Source organism: Copadichromis virginalis, linkage group LG22 (genome assembly GCF_057382275.1).
Source record: "Copadichromis virginalis isolate Kocher_CV1m ecotype Utaka linkage group LG22, C_Virginalis_male_GT1.1, whole genome shotgun sequence".
Taxonomy (NCBI): Eukaryota; Metazoa; Chordata; class Actinopteri; order Cichliformes; family Cichlidae; genus Copadichromis; species Copadichromis virginalis.
In genome coordinates this window covers 15813690-15835589 of record NC_140638.1, presented here as the reverse complement: position 1 = coordinate 15835589, position 21900 = coordinate 15813690, and the positions used below count along the sequence as shown (strand labels likewise).

The following is a 21900-nucleotide window of genomic DNA, read 5'->3' as shown; positions in this document are numbered from 1 at the left end:
AGGAGAGAATGAATTGGCTCTAAAGGCTCATTCTGCCAAAACTAAATGAAGCAATAACATCAGAGAGCTATAGAACCCCATTAACACTTAACCTGAGAGAGAGAGGGTGGTGTATAGGCAGAGAAGGATGGAGGGAATGGGGCTTGCAAAGATCGGGAGAGAAGAAGAGTGGGAGAGCTTTGGAAACTATGTCTCTTTACCTTCAGAGTATGAGAAGGCACCTCTGTGAGAATCTGTGTGAATTTGCGCAATGGAGAAAGAGATAGGAGGGAAACAGTGAAAAACAGATTTTTCCCCTCAAGTGCTCTCCTCACTCGCTGTATTCTCTCTTTCTCAGTAGTAATTTGATGGTTTCAGCTTGAGCTCTTTAATGAAGAATCTGGGTAATTCTGAGGACAGTGCCTCTGGGAGTCAAGGAGGAGGAGAGTGGGCAGTGTAAAAAAGAGACAAAGAGAAGGAAGAGGCAGGATGAATGAGAGAAAGAGTACAAGTTGAAACAGGCAGAGATGTATAGAAGTAATAAAAAAAAAAAAAGAGATCTTCTTGCTGTAGAGACAGGACTATTCCCTTGTTTGGAACGTGTTATGCAGGCTACACCCTCTTGCTCTTGTGATTCTCAGACTGCCTCTCTTTTAAGGAGTTTGGGGTTCTTTTGTTGCCTTCCCTCATACTGAGATCAACCTACTACTGTCCTGTTTGCTAAGTTGCCCCTCGTTGCCACATCAGCTCCCTAATTGAGAACAGATTTTTACTGCCAGTACACCAGATCATCACTGCTTCCATTCTGTCACAGTCATTTTTGCCCATTACCTGTTGTTTACCTGCCAGTTCCCAACTGTGTACTTGCCTCTGCCACCTGCCCAACATATGTAAGCCTGCTTTTGGACTGGTAAATTACCTTTTACTCAACGAGATGCTTCTCTGGATCTGCAATTTCCTGTTGTCACTAAACATCTGAAGCATGCAGAATGTGAATTCCTAAACCAACGGGAACTTATAAACACTAACTGAAATGTGCTCAACACCAACTGTGAGTGCAGCCTTAACTAGAGAAAGTGACTGCAGTAATTGCAGATCAATATCCTGTGCACTGTGGTAGTGTGTTTTACTTATTGTATTTTTTAACATAATGTTTAAAGTAGATTATTACCAACTTTCTTGACAGTGAGATACAGTATACACCCTTTTTTTGTGAAATACCAAAACATTATATTATAATATCTAAATCCAATAGTCAAGATGTGATTGAAGCAGAGACTTTCAGCTTTAATGGCCAAATGATATAATAATAATAATTATTATTATTCCATGACAAATTAAGCAGGTAAAAGATCTGAAGTTGAAATTGTATCTGTAGCTTTACACTGGAAGTCTTCGAACGAGTTCCAAAAAGATTTGGGGCCAAACAAACCCATCAGAGACAAAGGAAAAAAATGTAAGAAGTGGCCAAATTAACAGTCTAGTACATTTCTACAAAGAAGAAGTGCACCTGCCCATTCAGCAACATTCAAATCCCTGAAAGACCACAGAAGGCAACTAAAGTCAATGACTGTAGAATTCTCTAAGCCTGTCCTGGGCTGAAACCACCTCCCCCCAAAAACAACTTTAGACATGTGAAACCAAGATCACTCTGTAAACTGCATCTATGATTATAAAAAGAAAAAAATGGTGGAGAAGGAATGAAAACGCTAATAACAGAAACCACACAACAATACATGTCAAACATGGTGGAGGCTACATTATAGTATGGGCTTGCATAGCTGCTAATGATACATGCTACACTCTCTACTCTGATTCAGCCAAAATCTGCTGAACGGTCCAGACAGCGTTCCACAGTACTGACTCAAGAGCTTTCAAGGAAGAAGCTCTTGGGCTGATCTCAACCCGATAAAGCATGCTTTTCGGTTCTTAAATACAAAACTGAAGGCAGAGAGACCCACAGGCCCCATAAACCATAAGCAGCAGTGGAAGATTGCTGCAGTAAAGGTCTAGAAGAGCATCTTAGAGGAGGAAACATCACATTTGGTGAAGTTCATGGGCTGTAGGCTTCACACAGCCACTGACTAGCAATGATTTTAATCAAAGTATTAAAATAATCCTTATATTTTAAATTTTGCTAGTTTCTCCAATTAATTTTGAGCCTCTGAAAATAGGGGGCAATGTCTAATTTTGTAAGAACCCTTAAATTGAAGCCTGCTTTTATTTGGCAAAACAAATCTTCTAGACCTTGTTGTATTTTTTAAAAAATTCTAAATGCCTTTGAAATTGATCTACCGGATTAACCGATGCTATTATTTTTGTTTTTATTTTCAAAACATACTTCAGAGCGGTGACAATGAAAAGCAATGACAGTTATCTGATAGCATTAAAAAAAGTTTGACAAGATATTAATCCACAACCGAGAGTTTTTTTTCATATTAATAATTTGAATCCTATTAGCTTTACATGTCCACACAATTCACCAAGGCAGATGAAAAATAAATGAAGGTGAGAGAAGAGTTGTGGGCAGACAAGGATTTGTCAGTCTTTGCCAGGCCGATTTCTTTCTCTCTGGCTTTGCTATCTGGACCTAACAAGTCTCTACTGTATGTACTGTATTAGACAAATTCAAAGACAGGTAGGACCTGTGGTTGTATAAAGAAATATATATATATAAAGAAATATAACCTTAGATTTCAAAAACTATGGATAACTGGTAGACTGCAATATGAGGAAGTCAATTTCAGGCTCAGTTCATGTTTTAAAGTTGTTTTTGGGATGAGATACCAGCAGTTTGTACTATGATCTGAAGGCTCTTCAGCTTTAGAATCATTTAAATTGCTCTGCTATGCAGTATTGTTATACAGTATTTACCTATAATATTTAATATTCCTTGGGGCAAAAGGAAAACTTTTTTTTTTACCAGGAATGTGGTCTGTGTGGTATACGTCTCGATGCACAAACAAACATTGGGTTTGTTCTGAATGGATGTCTGTCTCTTCATGGCACGTACTGTATAAATATATAATCCCCTGAAGACCTCTGGTGTGATGTAGTGTCATAAAAAAAAACACGTGTACCTTGTGGTTCTGTGTGGTCTGTGATTCAGTATGGCATATAGCAGATATGATGTAGTGGGATAAAAGACGTCATACATGTTTAGGATGGTGCATGGCTTGTACGTGATGTGGCGTGGAACACTACAATACATTACGAGGCACGGCCTGTGAAGTCCTTTGAGATAAAGGGCTACAAAATGTTTTTCTGCTTCATCTCGTCTTCATTTAGGTTTATGTGTTTGGCAATATCCATTATCATTTATCAGACAATAGATATACAGTAATTTTCACCCCTCTAACATGTGTCGCACATTTACACACACACACCTGAAACACAAAGGGTCCAAATGGCCTTAGTGTTGTAGCCTTCAACTGTCACCTACACAGTATAGCCTTCAACAGAGAATGTATTGCTTTAGACCATAAACCAGAGGCCTTGGGCAGTGACAGAGAGCACTGTGTGTGAGAGCAGGGGGGAGAGAGAGAGACAGAAAGGTTCTGAGCACCAACAAAGTGACTGCGTGTGTGTGTGTGTGTGTGTGTCCGTCTCAAAAACAATATGCAGTGTGTGTTTGAGCAGTTATATATGTAAGTGTGTGTGTGCACACGCTTGTATGTGTTTGTTCGTCCCTATTGTGCTGACGCAGGTGTTGCCATTGACGACAGAGTGGTCACAACAGAGCCCCGAGTCGAATAAGGGTGCGTGTCTGAATACCAATCAGATTTCTCGTGGGACATAAAGCGGCCAATGGCAGATATCCATCTAACCTCCAACCTATCGTCTGCCCCTTTGCGGGATTAACCAATCACACAGAATCAAATGCGGACATGCTTTGACTGGCATATAATTTACAACACCTCCTACGTGAATTATTATCAACCCATTTCAATTATGCAAAAATGCTTCTTAACCAACTTTGTAAATGCTTGTAAGAACTGCTGATTTATATCAATTAAAATTAAAGCGAATGCATGAAATTCAAATGGAGCGAAACCTTCAAGCTGGTTCAGGAAGGAAACTTGGGCTGTGCTGCTAGGCTGCAATACTCCACATACTTCTGCATAGCGCTAATTCTTTACAGTAAGGCAGAATTTCAGCTCACATGCACTTATCACTCCTGGCTGTGTTGGTGCTGCTGTTGCTTGTTTAACATTTCATAAGCCCCCATTACACCAAACCTGGAGGTTTCAAGTTCCACTTTTGTAACTTGACGGGTTTTCCCCAATTTTAGCTTGGGTATGCAGAGAGAAAAACAGCATCAATACTAAGTATTGCTTCTTCACATAATAATAATGTATTGCAAGTGTGCTTGCTGATTTAAACTGCTTTATAATGAACTCTACAATTAGAAAGTAGGAACTATTTTACTTATTACTTGTTCTATAACTACATGTATAGGCAATATGTCTCTATGGTTAAAGTGAGTTTGTGTATTACCAGTGATGCACTTTGATATATGTGTTTTGGAATTAATTGATCTCTCTTCACACTAAATTTGAATTTGAGAATTTGACAGCGATAGAATCAAAATGAAGACTTACCTTATTGGGATTTGAGGCAGTAATTATCCACACACACTGTGCATTGTTCTCATATTGAATTGGGAAGTTGGGAGATGAAAAGGTTCCTGATGGCCCCTGAAGATTACTGCCACAAGTCTTCACTGTGGAGAGAAAACAAAGCAAAACAAAATAAAACATAATGTCATTGTTTTAAAAGCAACCGAAGCATTAATATTGGTTTTAGCAACAGTAATTGTAGGCTGTTGAGTCACCACACAACAAAAGAGTGACAATTAGCTTTATAATTAAACCATTTAGGTGATGTTTAGCCAGACATATTCAGGATACAGCCTGCAGCAAAAGTGTAACAATTGTGGGTAACAGCTCAAGTTTAGAGGAGAACAATTAAAGTGGATTTAGCACAGCTGAGAGATGCAAGGAAGAAGTACTGTGACAGAAAGGAAAGAGAAGAACAGAAAGGGGAAAGAAGAAATGAGTCAAGTGCAGACAGGTACAGAAAGAGGAACAGAAGGTCACATAGATGGTATTGATATTGCCAGCAACATCTCTCTGGATAACAGTGCTTAATTGGAAGCTATTGGGTGTGAAATACCACAGGATTAGCTAGAACTGTAGTATTGAGTGACAGATACATTCACCTGCAATTTGCTGAAAGTCAACAACTTCGCTTTACTACAGGTGTTATAATTACAGTCTGTCTTAAAAAAAAGAAACTAAAAAAAAAAGAGGTGAAAAAAGTCAACCAGAGGTATGAAAGTGTAAAGTGGAGATTCTCTCTGCTGAGCCATAGAAATTTACTTCTTATTTTAGTCAGTGCCTGTGCTGGAACCCCTTACAAACTCAAACACTAATGCTGAAGTTACACTTAGTGAAGTGTTGAAAATGACACATGCTAGGTGTTCGATAAACCCACTAAGGCTTTGTGTTCTGACTAGATGTGATAGAGAACCTGCCTGTCTGTCCTTGGGTCGTCCTGTTAGAATTGGGAGGTAATTTTCTGGTTGGTTTGAAGCACCGTTTGTTCCATAATTAGTTTGTTCAGTGGCAGGCCATAAGAATACGTACAGTTAACAGCCACACAAACACAAACACACACACGCACACACGTGCTCACAAACCCCTAAAACAAAAGAATAAGCATCAACGCTTAAATGTGACGGTCTCATTTTAGAAGCGGGCGACAAATGTACGTATTCAGTCGAGCTTATATTGACACGCACTGCACAAGAGACAAATGCACCTAGCATTGCAAAATAATTGAGTATATATATAGATAATATAGATCCTTACAAATGGAAACTTTCAAATACTCTCAGACAAAAGCCCACTCCCGACTTTAACTCGGTGGTCAGAATGAAGGAAAGGGACAAATAAAAGAATAAGAGCCACAACATGTTTGTCTACGGGTCTTTTTGTGCTTGTGTGTGTGTGTGTGTGTGTGTGTGTGTGTGTGTGTGTGTGTGTGTGATGGACTGCAACCGTGAAGTGCTGTAAGAGAGTGTCAGAACAAGTACAACACCCCTTAGAGACAACCTTATATAGTTCTTTTCTGTTTCTATGTTTCTCTGTCTTACTGTCTTTGCAAGAGTCCCGCCTGACCATACCCAGTTGTTTCGTGTTTCCCTAATTCTCATAGCATCCTCAGCTGACCTGCTCTAGTGTTTAGCTCACAGCGGTTTATACACCGATAGATATGTAGAGATAAAGTGTGTGTTTGTGAACATGTGTGCACGCTAGGGTTGCGCGTGAGAAATGATTTAACTGAATGTCTCAAGACTTGTGTGTAAGCTCGTGTTTGCGAGTGCACTGACAGCTCAATCAGCGTGTCCTGAACGAATGGCCAGCCCATCACCGTGCCCACAGCAAAATAGGGCATGATGTTGCTATAGCAATAGCGCACAGAGAGACTTATCACCAGAATTACCAGAGGAGCTAACATCGCATAACTTACGCTGAACTCCATCTGTCTCTCAGCCTGCATCTGTCTGTCTTTCGCTCAGTCTGTCTCTCCAGGTCTTTTATTTTCATGTCTTAGTCCCCTTATGAGCCATTGAATGTAGCTCATGGTTTACATAACGCTCTATCATTTGTTCTCAGTGTCTCTTCATTACCTTTCATACCTATTTTTCTTGCTTTCTCTTCCTGTGTCTTTTGGACGTTTCACCTGGCAGTGGGGCGCTGTGCTGATATATATTTCCATTTAATACTACTTTGTACTACTTGTCAGAGGCAACTGTTATATTTTCTACTGCACTAAACTCTTGTAAAGGTCTCATCACGTGTTAAGTTCCTAGTAAATAATTGAAATATGGCCCATATGATGATCACATACATTTTACATGCTGTTGTAGATAAAACTATTTTCCAGTGTTGAGCTTAAAGCAATTAAAATTACACCACCTCCCCGATTTTTAACTCGCTACAACAACAAACCCATACTGTTACTCACAAAAACTCACTTACAGTATTTTTTCAAGAACTAAAATTGATATTTGACATAATTTCTTCACAATACCTCAATTAAGAAAATTCCTGTACATTTAACATACTAACTCAGCAAACTGTTACTTAACTGTGCTTGCACATCAACACAATCCTGAATTTCGATGACCTTAACTGTGTTTGCTCTCTTCCTCATACTTCCCTAACAGCAGGGAAAGATATGGTTCTTTCTTTGCCATAAAGTCTGTGTGACAGAACCCAAAGTCCATAAAAATCAATCTGATAAGCCTGTTTTAAAGCAGCCATTTTTGCATGGAATAGTAGGTAAACACAGATGTTGCCAATGACATTAATTAAAACTGTGTACCACAATACAAATGACCTTTCGTTATTACAATTACTAACACCTGTGTTTACCTGCTATTTTGTGCCAGAATGGCTGCTTTGATGTAGGTCTGCACCCAGAGTTTTGGATCCACAGGTGAGAAATGGGCGGTGGAAACCATTGCAGCATATGTGTGTATGAGGTTGGCATCTTAGCTTTCGGATCTGGAGTCAGTTTTGTAGAATATAGGTGTGAAAAATCATTTTATTTTAAATACAAATTTCTATTTATACATATTCATATATTTTTATGCAAAACAGTTTTACCAAGCCATCAGAAATCTAATTAAATTCCTGGCAAACAGAAACCATATCACCCGCCAGTGTGTCTGAGCTTAAGGTGGCTAAAACCTTGTGAAGTTACAGAACTGGTTTCTAGAGATATCTGGGTTTTTAATTTCAAATGTTTCATTATTTAGAAAACATATATGTCATTTGACCCACTGTTAACATACACACAGTATGCTGGATTGAAGACATTTGACATGTATTTATAATAGCACAATTGTAATGCCTGTCAGTGTGTGTAAGTTGAACGTCTGTCTCTGTGTTTCTCTGTATCGCTTTCTCTTCCTCTCATAATTATTTATGTTGGCACACAGTATACAGGGTTTAAAGCCAAAAGAGCCACACTATCATTGAAGCGATAATGAACTGCAGATCAAATTAAAAAGAAGAAAAAAGTGATGATAAATACATATTGCTGAAATCAAGAGCGTGGTTAAGTAAATGCTTTAGGCAGGAATAGTACGGAGTGTGTGTGTGTAACAACATATACACTTTGTTTTTATATTTTCAGATCAAGCAGAATCCCCCAGGACTCTCCCTCTCTTTTTCTGTCTCTCACTCTATCACACTTAGACAAACACGCTTACCCACATAAACCACTGGGATGTGAACCAAAATTAAATGGTGTTCCAGGCAAGAAACACAAGTCCATAGTGTAGCTCCAACGCCCTTGTAAACATCTCCCCAAAGTTTTGTTTTATAGATTCAGAGCATAACTGACGCACCCCATAAGCACTGGGAACATTGCTCTGAGAATGTTTTTGAATTTTAATACTGTTTAGCTTCACAATATTTTGGCTCAAAAGAGCTTCCTCCAGACTGATTTGCCTTACACTCAAGGTCTATAACTCTGCTTTCTCAGCAGGGTGGCCTTTGTGGTTAGTGAATCGTCCCCACAGTGGAAGCTTAGCTTCAATCATCCATACTGCTATACCTGCTGAAGCATACCAAGGACACTTAACCCTTAAGAGTTCCAAATTATCTGCCTGGCCCTCTACCTCACTGCCCCTCAGACAGCATAAAGAGCAGTGGATGTTAGGATGCCTGGGTCGTTGACCCAGGGTTTTTGAGTCTATTATATTATTTATCATTTCTAGTCTTTGGTTTCTTTGTTAGAGTTCTGTCTTATGGTTTATGTCTCTGTGTAATCCTTAGTTGCTGTCTCCCCTGTCGGCTATATCTCCGTGTCTGTGTCTGCCCTGGTCCCACGTCTCTGTTCCCTCTGTAGTGCCTGCCTGTGAGTCTGTCTGTAAGTTCAGTCCCTGTTATGTTTCCTGTTTTACTTTGAAAGTCCGTGTCTCATGTAAATGCGTCTGGTTGTGCTTCCTTTGTCTCGTTAGGCCTGATTTGCCCCAGCTGTGTTTCCCTCCTGTTACCCATTCCCTGATTGCTCCTCTGTGTATTTAAGCCCTGTGTTTCTCTGTGTCCGTGTTGCAATCTACCCCTATCTTGCGGTGTGTTCTGTCTGTGTAAGTGTATTTTGTATTCCTAGTTTTGGTGCCCTTTTGAGTTCACGTCTGTCTCCGGAGTCTGCACTTTGGGTCCTTTTCCTGCCTGCACACAGCCGTTTCATAACAGTGGATGAGGGACAAGTCACACAGAAAATACAATCAGATCAGTGATCAACTAAGAAATCTATCAAGTTTGAGTATAAATTCGATTTTTTTAAAAGCTGTATCTGTATCAGGTTTGTGTCAGATTGGAGATCAGAAGTTTCTGCAGGATGGTCAAACTGACTCTTTTAACAGGCTGTCTACAGGAGCAGATAGATTGACCAATGGACACAGACAATGATTGATGACATCATTAAGCTGGAACACAGTGTTCCACTGGCCCTCGTTCTGGTTGGAGCTTTAATGGGTACACACAAAAAAAATTGGGTAGACACACAGACACTAACGCACATGGAAAAAAACACACACACATATAGAGCAATGCCTGCGCATTACGGTTTCTCCCCTTTTCTTCTCTATTATTGGAAATCAACATATGCGCATGTGAGTCTGTGTCTATCCAGCTGATATATAGCACCCTTCATTGAGTCAGTATATTCAGGCAGATCAACTGAACACCCCTGGAGTTCACACACACAGAGACAGAGAGAAAGAGCTGGCTCAGTGGCCTTGCCATCTGTCCATTAATCAAGGTGCCACATGGACCGACTCCCTCTTTCTCTCAGTCTTTCTCTCTCTTTCTCTCATAAAGTGGTGGACAGAGGGACATTGCAGTTTGATGGCTTATTTTATACTTTTTTTTATTTGGTTTTGTATTTGTTCTGTTGTATCTAATAAACTGATTACTGTTCTGTGTCCATCTTGCAGTTGTTGTTTTTCTAAAAATATATATCTATCAACCTCTTTCTGGTGGTTATACTGTTGGTATACTGAGAGCAGATTTCTGCAACCACTTTATTTTCCACATAATGTTCCAAAAGAGACATTTAGCTGTATTTAAGTGTTTGACAGGAGTGACCCTTTACAGTTTTTCTCAAATGTTAAAACACAAAAGCCAATCCTGTAACCCAAATGACCAGTAGTCTAAACACATTTACTAAATGTAGCCACCATATTCCAGTACCATAAACACATGTCACATGAAGACACAATTCACAAAACACAACCCTCTGTACTCATAAATCTAAACACATTTTTCCTTGCTAAAACACATGTTGCAAAACAACTCTGCTCATATCCTCAAATGAAAGCCCATGTGATGCAAAATGCTTGCCACAGTCACCAATCTTTGAACACAGGGAACACACCTGGCGTCATTCACTACACACAATGACTCAAAATTGAAGACACTTGTTGCTAATGCTGTACCCACATGTAAAAGCAAGTTCAGAGTGCACAGTATGCTGAAGGTTCCAAACAAACACAATGGATGAAGGCAGAGTCAGGGGAAGAGGAATTTGATGCAGAGGAGGGAGAAGAGCTGGCCCTGGAAGAAGAGGAGCAGGCCAATGAGGAAGAGGAGTTCAAATGAGAGGAGGAAGAGGAGCGACCAACGAGGAAGAGGAGAAGGCCAACATGGGAGAGGAGAAGGTCCAGGAGGGAGAGCAAGACAACCTCGCACCATCATTACGGACGAGATGCGAGCAACAGCTCAGCGACATGATGCCGCACAGTGATTGTGGTGTGTGTGTGGTGTGAATAACGTAAATAAAAAAACTTCACACCCTGTTCATGTTTTCAAGATTACTGTTGTGTGCAATAGATTCTGTTTTTGCATTGAGTTGTGTTACAGTAGTGTACGTACATGCAGGATTTTCTATAGATTTATACTACTCATATGAAACTCACAAATCTAAATGCCTAATCCTCTGCAGAGATCTACGACGATCCGTTACTGTATAGCTTCTAAAATATGCATTGGCAGTTATGAAACAAAGAACCTTCTCACAAATTGAGCATTGTGTTTTCAATTGTTTTGCTGTAGTGTGTAATGCTGTGTATAGTGTTTATAGTTTTGACAGCTTCGAGCTGCTCTCTTGGTGTGGGAGTTTGAGTTTTGCAGTGGGAAGGTGTGGTTGTGTTTGGACATTGGGGGACCTGGTGGTAACGTTTGTGAAATGTGTTTTAGCATTTGAGAAAAACTGTAATAAGTCAGCTGGCTTGATGCTTCCTGACAGATTGCCTCTCTCAATGTTATTCATGAGTTTCCACTTTAGCTATTGGCTGGTTGGCTGTAAAGGTCAAATCTGAGCTGTGTTCAGTTAAACACGGCCCTTATCTCACACCGTTTTGTTCAACACAATGAAATAAAGTAACCTAAAGAGGGACACTTTTCTCCGTGAGGTTCAAATGTTTACTTGCTTACCTGTTGAACTCTCCTTTGCCAGCGGAGGTGCAAACAGAGGCATAGGGCCATTTTCATTGGGATCAAGTACAAATTTTTGCGCCTGCATCTGTTTCATAATTGTGTGGATTAAAATGAATGCACTGGCGCCAAAGTGGAGAGCAGTGCAGGGTGGTGTTTATATATTTGGAGCCTGATTTTTTGGTTGGCTTGTGCATTTTTTAATAATATTTAATTGGAATTTCCACCACCTCAGAGAATCTCTTCAAACACTGTTGGTAACCTAACAGATTAATTTGTTTATCAGAATATGAACTCAATTTTCGATGATTTTCTGCTGGAGTTGTAACTCACACAAATTGCATGTTTACACAGTTGTTTGGAGTATTCACTTTACTACAGACAAATATAGTCCACTTAGGCGCAATGTAGTAAAAACAAGATTGTTATTTCCATCTGCAGTAGTTTATATTTAGCTGGATGGCTCTGTTCTGGGACCTCCTTGCCATTCTACGCACATATTTACAAAGCTGGATGCAGCGAGAGCAGCAGAAAGATCTCCTGGTCCGTAACAGAGCAGATGTGACACTCATTAAGACAGATTCAAGACTGAAATGAGTGGTTCTGGTGGATGTGGGTTGCAAAGTGGCTTGCTAATGCCACAGGCGGTGAAATCAGCTGTAATCAGCTGGGCTGTGCTTGACTTTGTGGCCAGCCCGTACTATCCTCAATTTGATTGGCTGCAATAAAAAACATTGTTCATTGTATAATGTTACTGAAGTTGTAACACTGTAACAATTTTTTTCTCACCACAAAGGATAAAGAATTTCAATTACAATTAGAAACAAATGATGCACAAAATAAAGTAAGCTGATTGTCCATAGCTTGACCACCATCACCTAAAAAACACATCATCACTACAGCTGTTGTCATAGTAGCCCTTTTATTAACGCATGCAGACCCACTCGAGCTCCTCCTCCTGATCCTCTTGCCACTTTTTAATTTATATAGCACCAACAACAGCTGCCTCAAGGTGCTTTGTATTGTGAGGTAAGACCCTACAATAACACAGAGAAAACCCCAACAATCATATGTCCACCTATGACCAGGTCATTGGCAGCCGTGGGAAGAAAAAATTCCCTTTTAAGAGGAAGAAACCTCAGGAAGAAACAGGCCTAGACAGGGGCAGCCATCTGGTTGGAGGTGAAGACAGGGAGAAAACATTTCCACCAGAACTAAAACTGAACCAAAATGAAGCAGTCACACATGAACTTGTATTCAGTGTAACAGGCCCGAAGAATCCCCGTATTCTTTGATATAGCACCTACTGCTGCACTGCTACTGACTGTTAAAAAAGGAGTTTCCCAAAGGTAGAAAAGAAAAAGGCATCAAATGATGATGATAGTTCAGACCACTTCTAGACAACAGAAAAGGCGATTCTGCTCTCAGTCTATTAGCTCAAGATGAACCTGCCTTCGCCTTTAAGGCAAGCGAGAAAGGTTCAGAATTTCAATATTAGATTTTCGTCTGTGAGGGATTCTTTTTTGAATAGCTTTATAGATGGAGCAGAAGTCTCTACATTCTTCTGCCTGCTTTTCAGCTAAGCCATCAAAAGCTTTTAATGTATATGTACCATGTTTACAGTTGCAGAGTATTGTGGTTAGTGTTTTCTGGTTTTTATTTCCTGTGATCCTGGCATATAGCTCAAAATAAGCCTCAGCATTGTTGTCAGAAAGATGTGATTCTCGTATTACACGCACTTTGTCCTTCAAACAACCTCGCTGTGGGTTTTTCTTGGATTTACGGAACTTTTGAAGATGGACGCCTTTCTGTTTCACTGCTTCAGCAATGCCGGAGAGACACACGCTGGATAACAGTTACGCACAGCGGTACTGGGAGGAGTAGTGTCACAGAAAAGTTCTGCCACCCATTTTTAACAATATTACAGTCACAATCAGCACAGGTAGTGGGTCATTCAGTATCACCTATGATTAATAAAGGTACATTTGTCAGACATAATGTACAGAATGGTGAACATTAAATATAACTGTTCCTATTGTTGGCCTCTGAACATAAGGTGGCAAGAACTGCTTTTAAACAGCTTATAGGTGGGGACAATGTTGGAGTAACAGTGCCCTCCATTGTGAAACACTTAAAACAACAAAGATCAGCTGGCAAAAAAAATGACTAGTTACTTAGCAACAGCAACGAAACAGGATGGTGCACTCTGTCACGGCTTTGTCAAAAAGTTGTTCATGGTTGTTTTTTTCTGTATTTCTTTTCTTCTTCTTCTTCTTTTTTTTACTGTGTATTATACCCACCAGAGCTTTAACAATGCACACCTGCTGCTCTGAAGTTACAGCAGCTCTGCGGAAATGTCTCACTCTGCCCACACGCTTTTCCTGCAAATATCCCTGCTGACGAATGGCTCTGTTTCCCAGTGATAGAGGTCATCCCATTTAACCACTCACTGCTCCGAGGCACAACACCAGTGACTTAAATGTCATTGGCAGTCATCCTTTGGGGAGACTTTAGCCCCTCATCACATCCAGGTAAATGTAAGGCTTGATTGGCTTAATGTCAGTAGCTGTATTTAATTGCTCATTATAAAATATTTAGTGATAATGACTCCCTGTTAGCTATTAATGATGATAAAGAGCCAATCAAAAGGTATTAGCACTGTAATATCTCTAAAAATGGGTTAGATGGTAATAAGGCTGATTGGTGGGAACCAACAAGTTATACATGATATATTCTACCTGCTTAAAAAGGATCTGTGCTCACACAGTACCAAAAACCTTAATGATGGTCACTTCCCGTGTTTGGTTCACAAGAGAAACCTGAGGCTAAAGTCGAGGCACGAGTTCATATGGTGACCAGCGGGCAAGAGACCACGACCAACAGCTGGCTAACACCTGGAGGTCCTGCTCAGGTATCTCTGAGCAAGACACTTCATCCCTCCTGAACGCTACAGTGCAACTCACCTTTTGCCCAAAATGTAACTGTTGTTCATATGTTGCTTTTTATGTTGGATTCAGTCAGTTTTAATTCCAGCGAGACTGTGATTTCAGCCTAAAGTAGGTGTGACATTTTCCAGCGTCTCTCTACCCTCTTTCTTCACTTTTTCGATTTCTCTGCCCCCACTTCTTAGTTCCTTTTGTGTCTGTATGTTAGTAATTATTAGTTAGAGGTTCAAATATTCCACTCTCACACACACATGCATGCCCACGCATAGCCGCACACACACACGGACCCATGCCCAGAGAATATTGGTTTTTATGTTAAAGTATGTGTCTCCAGCCACGGACTGAAGCCGTGGAGACATGACAAACGACTTTGGCATTTAACATGACAGACGCCCTCTCTCTCTGTCTCCCTCTTTCTGTCTTTGTGTGCGCGCGTGTGTGTGTGTGTTGTAAGTATGAATCTATAACAGTAGCAAATGTTAAAAAAAAATCCAGAAAAAGAAAATCAAACATTCTCAATGAGGTCAATGATTAAAGTCTGTAGTCACTTATGTAACCATATGCAGAGTGATTGCATAACTTGTGTCACCTAAAAATAAATTGTAGTGGTAATTGTGTTTTTTCATTTGTGTGCTATTTTAATTAAGATCAAATCTGGTGCTTGTGTAGAGGAGTGTTTACACCCTACTCTGTTTATTTCATTTGAGGTCCTAAACAATCACTATCATAGCTCCCCTGATGAAAGCATACAGCCGTAGCATGTTACTGAGTCGCTACACTGCAAACATTGGATTATACTTTGTTTTGTTTCGTAATTTTATAGCTAACGGCTTGAAACAGTAATGGGATTTTCGTTCCACTGTAAACTCAGCCCTGTTCAACTCAAACTGATGATAAGCCAAGGTAACTGACTGACCACAGTTACACATGCACATGGAGTCACCCATGGACAGTTAGCAGGTTTCATATTTCATATTTGTGATTACAGCAGATTTCTGTATGTGTGCCTGTGATGTATATGCTGGTGTGGGTACACAAGGAAGGCATTTCTTACCTTTGCAGACAGGTCTGTGGTCACTCCATGCTGCAAACACTTCTGCTACTCTCTGGCAGCTGATACTTTTGCTGCCCTGTAGAACATAGTCTTCTCCGCAGCTAAAGTGCACCACACTCCCAATGCTATGCAAAATGGAAAAAAAAAATAACATAGTGTAAGAAAAAAAAGAAACACAGGTATAAAATGTTTATGCTGCAAAGATTCTGTACAGATGTGCATTTGTGCATTTCTGTTAAAAAGCAACTACGCCAGTGTTTTTCAATTGTACCTGAAGTCATTGCCATGGCGTTTTCCATTCTCTGGCTCTCCTGGGTCTGGGCAGGAGTTAGAAGCCTGTCTCACACCGCCTTCATTTACTACACAGAGAGACAGACAGGTGGAGAGCCGAGGAAACACGGTTTAGATGAAGACAGACAGAAGAAGTATTTGGTTCACTGGATTCCACGAGCAATCTTTCTCTGAAGGTTTAGTTTTCTGACTGCTATACATTATGAAACTCATTTTTATGCTCACATAAATACACTGTAATTTGAAATTTACCATCAAATCAACATGGTACTGCTTCAATGCGCCCTCGCATCTGTCATTCCTCTGAATGACAGATGTGAGGGTGCCTTTAGTTTTAGCTTAGGAAATCTGCCTGCTTTATCACTCATTCGCTTTACAATCAGCAGTGAAAGAAAAAAAAAAGTTCGACCAGGAGATAGCCTAACAGACAGGCTAGATGGTGGGGTGGGCTGTAAAGGATGACACAGCACTCCAGACACGATCTTAATTCTCTCACAGACGAGCTAATCTTGACAGTAACCCTCCAAACATCACAGAGGTAGAACAGAGACAACAGACAGGACTGCACAAACACTTTCAGACTGCAACATCAGGACAAACGTGGATCTGACAGGATGAATCTTTACTCAGTATCTCTCTTTAATTATAAGACTGCTGTTGTACTGTTTTTCTTCTGTTTTTTTAATCATTTTCCTTTTGTCTTTCGGTCTGTCCCCTTTGCCCCCATCTATGAATAAAATAACCTCATAGCAGACCGTTTAGACCTTCTTCTTTGTGCAGCAACAGTTTTACTTTTTTTAAATGAAACACTGCTGCTTTTTCTGTCCCAAAATAAGGGACGCACCACGTGCCACAGAGCTGTTTCTGGTACATCGCAGCAAAGCAAAAAGTATTAGTAGTAATACGGTATCTTAATGAGCTGCATTCCATTGATGTTCTATTTCGACCCACGTGAGAGGATATTTCCTTAATGAGATCAGGGTGAGGGTAAACTTATTTAATTTACCCTCGAGTTTCTCACAGTTTTTCATTCAGACCAGTGAATACAGAATTAGGCCCCTCTGAGGATTTTTGAGTTTTTTTCTTCTGCTTCTTCCCAGTCTGTCATCCTTTCGTAATGTCTAGTGTCAGCAGAATATTACTAGAGGCAGAAATCAGCCTGGTGTGCTTATTTATTTCGGCTATAGAGCAAATAAAACAGCCCGTGGTGTATTTTGATATTCAAATGCAAGGAGTGATATTCAATTTAGAGGGAATAATAGTTTAGTGTGGTATAATAATCAGTTTATTTTTAAAGCATAGAGTAGACAACAGTGCGGCACTGTTCTCTTGATTACTAATTTCATTAGGATGATTAAATTACGAGTGGAAGAACATAATTCTATTTGTGTTATTTGGATGATGAATATAATATCAAAATGATTATCTTTTTTTAACTTTGCATGTTTTGGTTTTGTATTTTATTTATGTGTATAGGTTTTGCTGCTCTAATTAGTCAGCGTCCCCCTCATCTAAAGAAAGGCTCTTTGCAATGAACACGGGTTAAAAAAAAGAAAACGTCCTGAATTTGCAAGAAATTTAAACAAGTTTTTTTTTACTCAAGAACGCTTACCAAGTCAACTAGTCTCACTGTTTTGGAATTAAAACTCCCTTACCGCGTTGTTTAAGATACTTTCTGGGTTTTTTTAGTGTTCTGCACTGACTCTTGTTGTAAGACAATTGCTGGTGAAAACTGATAAAAAAACAAAAAAACAAACTTTTCTCTTATCTTAACCCCCCCGCAAAAGCCAGACAACCCAATTAGGTGTGACAAACACTGGCCAAGTGATAATACTGCCCATTTCTGTTTTCACATAAACACCTTCCCACCCAGGCTGTCTGGGCTATCTGGCTAACATGTATGTACATGTGTAGTCTGTATCAACAAACCCAGCAGGTGGTTGGTGTGCAGCTCTGTGTGTGTGGATTTGTTAGAGTAGATACTTTGTTGCTTTGTTGGAGCGGCTAATTTGACCATCTGGACTATTAACAGTACAACAGAGGGACTGGTTACAGTATCAGTTCTGTGTACACACAGACAAACACACAAAGCCCACAAAAGCGAACCCACAAACATATACATACATGCACATATACAGAACCACATCTAAGCGCACACGCATGGGCACAGACTGACACACAGACAGGCTTTATGCTTCACTGACGAGTTAAACCAGTTAGAGAAGAACAAATTAGCATCTGAACCAGTCAGAGCCAGACTAATTAACATACAGTACACATTCATATGTGTAGAATCAAACCTCGACCATGGCTCTCCAACCTGTCAAGGAAACTGATGGATCCGCGATGTGCCGAGCCACCACGCTGCGCCTAGCTCAGAACATCGCCTCCCCATCAGCTCATACAGTATTTAAGGCAATTACACACAAACATACAATCACATAAACGCAAGCAAATAAGGAAAACGAGCAAAAAAAAATCTGTGATCTTTAAAAATTCATAATTATCACTCATGCAAACTAATTAACAAGAAGCAAGGCCATCATCTTGGTGTTTTTGCACGTACGGTATTAGTCTCTCGCTCTCGTATTAACAATTATGTGCACTTATCTTCTCATGTCCTTATAGTGTGCAAAAAAATGCATGACTTTGAACCTTCATCTGCATATTTGTGAGTCCATGTGGGGTGTTTAGACTAGGTGGCAAACATAAAAGTATATAACCATCAACACCATTATAGCACACAGATAACTAACCTTCAAAGAGTTGCATAATGTCTGTGCGTACGTGTGTGATGTGAGATGACCGAATAGAGACGCTATAGTAAAGAAGTGTGAAAGAAAGTTGGACTTACATAAAAAATAATGTATGTATCAAGTTAAATGTTGAAAAGTGAGCTCTATTTGCTGGTAATAGCTCTGCTTTTTGTGCATATTCATAGAATGTTGAAAGTTATAATTGTAGAGAAAAATGTAATCATGTAGCCAAATCGGTATTACAGTGGATGAAATGATGCCTATTGTGTTAGTTTCCAAGGTGACTTATTCTTATATGTGGGTATTTCAAGTCAGAAGGAACTGTGGTTGCCCACCAAACAAGTGCACTACATTAACAGGGAAGCTCTTATACTTATTATGAGTGCATCCTTGTTATTTTGGAAAGGTTCTAGATATAGACTGCAATATGTAATGGCAGTTTACCTTTCTACCAAATCATCACACATCATGACATAATATATTTTATAAAGTGCAGAAATACATGAAATTGTCTTGGGAGATTTTTTATAAACCCAACAATGGGCTTGAGACCTCAATGATTCATTTATAAAGGTTTGCAGGCTGTGAGAGAAGAGAAGAGAAGAGAAGAGAAGAGAAGAGAAGAGAAGAGAAGAGAAGAGAAGAAGAGAAGGCAGGAGTGGGCGGTAAACAATATTAACTACAGCTGATTCACATTCCTTGAGCCTAAAGCAAGACCAAAACAAACCATGATTAAACTTATCAGAACAAGCAATGATTAACTATATCAAAGCAAGCAATGAAGAAGTGGGACAGCATGACCAAAATGCATATACAAAATATCAAACAACAAAAACACGCAGCAGTCACAAAAGCATGGCTCTCGTAAAGGCTTTCCAACACATTTGTGAGTTTAAAAAGATCTCATTTTCACATCAGGGGTCAATTTCAGCATTATGCTTTTGTAAATTGTTGCAATCAAATGTCATTTAATAAATAAGAAACACCATTAATTTTGTATTACGAATAATAAGAAGCACAAATGTGTTGAACATAATAGCCCTTATTAAGAGACAAACTTAACAAAAGTAAAACCAAATTAAAAAACAAACATAAAAAAGCCAGTCCAAGCTAACCAAGCCATTGCAAGTTAGTTCATTAGCCAAAGGGACATTAAGATGTGAACTCACATATTGAAAACTTGTTGGTGGAGTCTTTGCCAGGGAATAATTTAACGCCCCGCGATTTAAAATCTACTGATCGCTTCACTGCAGAGGAGAACAGAAAACAGAAAAGAGAAGGAAAATCAGAACAGATTGGATAAAGTGGGGAAAAAAAAATTTGACCTAAAAAAGGATTTTTTTCTTTCTTTTAAATGGCAGATTCTTCTCCCTCACAAAACTGAGAGAGAGAAGAGCAGAGCAGAAAAGAAAGTTACAAATGCAAAGTAAACTTGAAAAAATGGTGGAAACACACAGCTAAGGGGGCAAGAGAAGGCGAGAAGCCGAAAGGGGAAAGAAAGTTGGAGAAATGGGTTTAACAAAAGCACCATTCAGGATTTTTTGTTCATAAGAAGCTTAATCTTTCTCTCTCTCTCTGTCACTCAGACACACACATCAGAAGTGAGGTTGTTTTTGCCGGAAGCCCCATCATATTTTGAACAAAAGCTGGTAAAGGAAAATTGCAGCTTTAATCAAAAGGACAATGATGCAGCTCTGTAATCAAAGCATTCCGATAATGGCACGTTACAAAATAGATGGTTCCTTTAATCAGAGTAACTCCCAGACAAGAAGGAACAAACTGAGGGATCCCTGTCGGCATGAGCTCTGTTTTCTAACACTGGTGACATCATTCGATTGCAAGGTTGGCGATGTTGTGCATGTGCATTAGTACAGTTTAGAACATATGATTACAAGGTATAGATGCAAAATTAATGGGTTAATAATTGATTTTATAAAATAGTAAAAAAAAATCAAAACACTACGCTAATCTAATTTTGTTAAAATAAATGAACACATTATCAACATAAATAATGAAAACACAAATATATCTTGTCCTGAATGACAAAGTACAGTGACAAATCACTTTAATGAATGTCTGATAGAGTGGCTGACAGATATTGCTGTCATTAAGACTTGACTAATCCACTGAAGGATGACAAATGGCGAATGAGTTAATGTTCAACAATTATCCGAATGCTATACTATACAACGATTACACATACGCACATATAGCACTGCTATTATATTAAAAGCAGTTCTATCACATCATGTGTATTTTATGTCAGCAATAACCCCAACATTATTCTCTATGTAGATACATGAACATATCATGCGTCAGTGATACATGCCTGTGTTGTCCATACTGATTAATGCTCCAGGGGTGTAATATTGTGTTACCGTACCAGTAGGTCAATTTCAAGTGCTCCAAATGATAGTGTTGTATCCACGCCAAGAGTCAGAGATATCAATCCTTATTTGCAATCAATGCTAAGCACTTACTTAATCTTAAAATATGGATAATATGGTCAATACATTCTCTAAGCTGGGTAAAAATAATACTGTATTCATGCCATTAACACATTATTACTCTAAGTCTAAACACCAGCAGACAAAAATATGGGCTAGATGAAATGGCTTAAAATAATTGTTTAACTTAAACATCTGCCACACACAGGCCTTAAGACCAGTCAGGGATCCCCATGTAACCACTGGTTGCTAGAGAAAAGTATGTAGTTGGCAACTGGTTGGCAAGAGGTTGCTGGAGGACAGACTTTTAAATTATGTATCAATATGTCAAACTGATCACGAACAAATGTCCGTTTTCCCTTAAATTTTAGAACACTTTGTGCCATAAATTCTCTCGTTAATGAGACTTCTCCAAGCAAATGATGTCTCAGAGCTGCCTAGGGCTGCATCTGTGCACCGCACATACATAAATGCAAAAACACTGACTTCACAGCAATCCACCTACACAAAGAGTTTCATTTATTATTCCTGACAGCAGATTCATAGCTGTTTAAGATGGGGGTGGGGTGGGGGGAGGGAGGGGGTTCTTGATATCTGATATAATAGCAGCTATCACTTAGATAAAAAAGCAGATTTTATAGTTTTTATTTATATAATATAATCAGCAGTGTTTTCATGAAACCCCCCATCTTCCTAAAGTCATTATTTTTTTTATAAATATTCTGGAACAACAGCTGTATTTTATGATGAGAGTGAAGTGAATAAATTTTCCATTCCACTGCATACAGACATGACATCAAAGATTTAATGACTTTTTCTGACATTGGGTGGCTTATTTGATGCAGAAAAGTCGTATAAACAGTATAAAACACAAAAGGGATAAGAAACAATAAAAGTGCAGAGTTGGCGTTA

The 21900-nt window shown here is 39.3% G+C and overlaps 1 protein-coding gene across 1 annotated transcript in view; it reads right to left on the bottom strand.

The window, feature by feature from the left end:
• Positions 1 to 21900, bottom strand: part of csmd3b (CUB and Sushi multiple domains 3b) — a 324793-nt gene that overhangs the window by 134601 nt on the left and 168292 nt on the right. The window contains exons 6-9 of the mRNA XM_085446982.1: positions 19711 to 19788; positions 15766 to 15853; positions 15495 to 15619; positions 4581 to 4702 (exon numbers count right to left, since the gene is read on the bottom strand). Of these exons, the coding sequence (XP_085303108.1) occupies positions 4581 to 4702; positions 15495 to 15619; positions 15766 to 15853; positions 19711 to 19788 (413 nt within the window). The remainder of the gene's footprint in view (positions 1 to 4580; positions 4703 to 15494; positions 15620 to 15765; positions 15854 to 19710; positions 19789 to 21900) is intronic.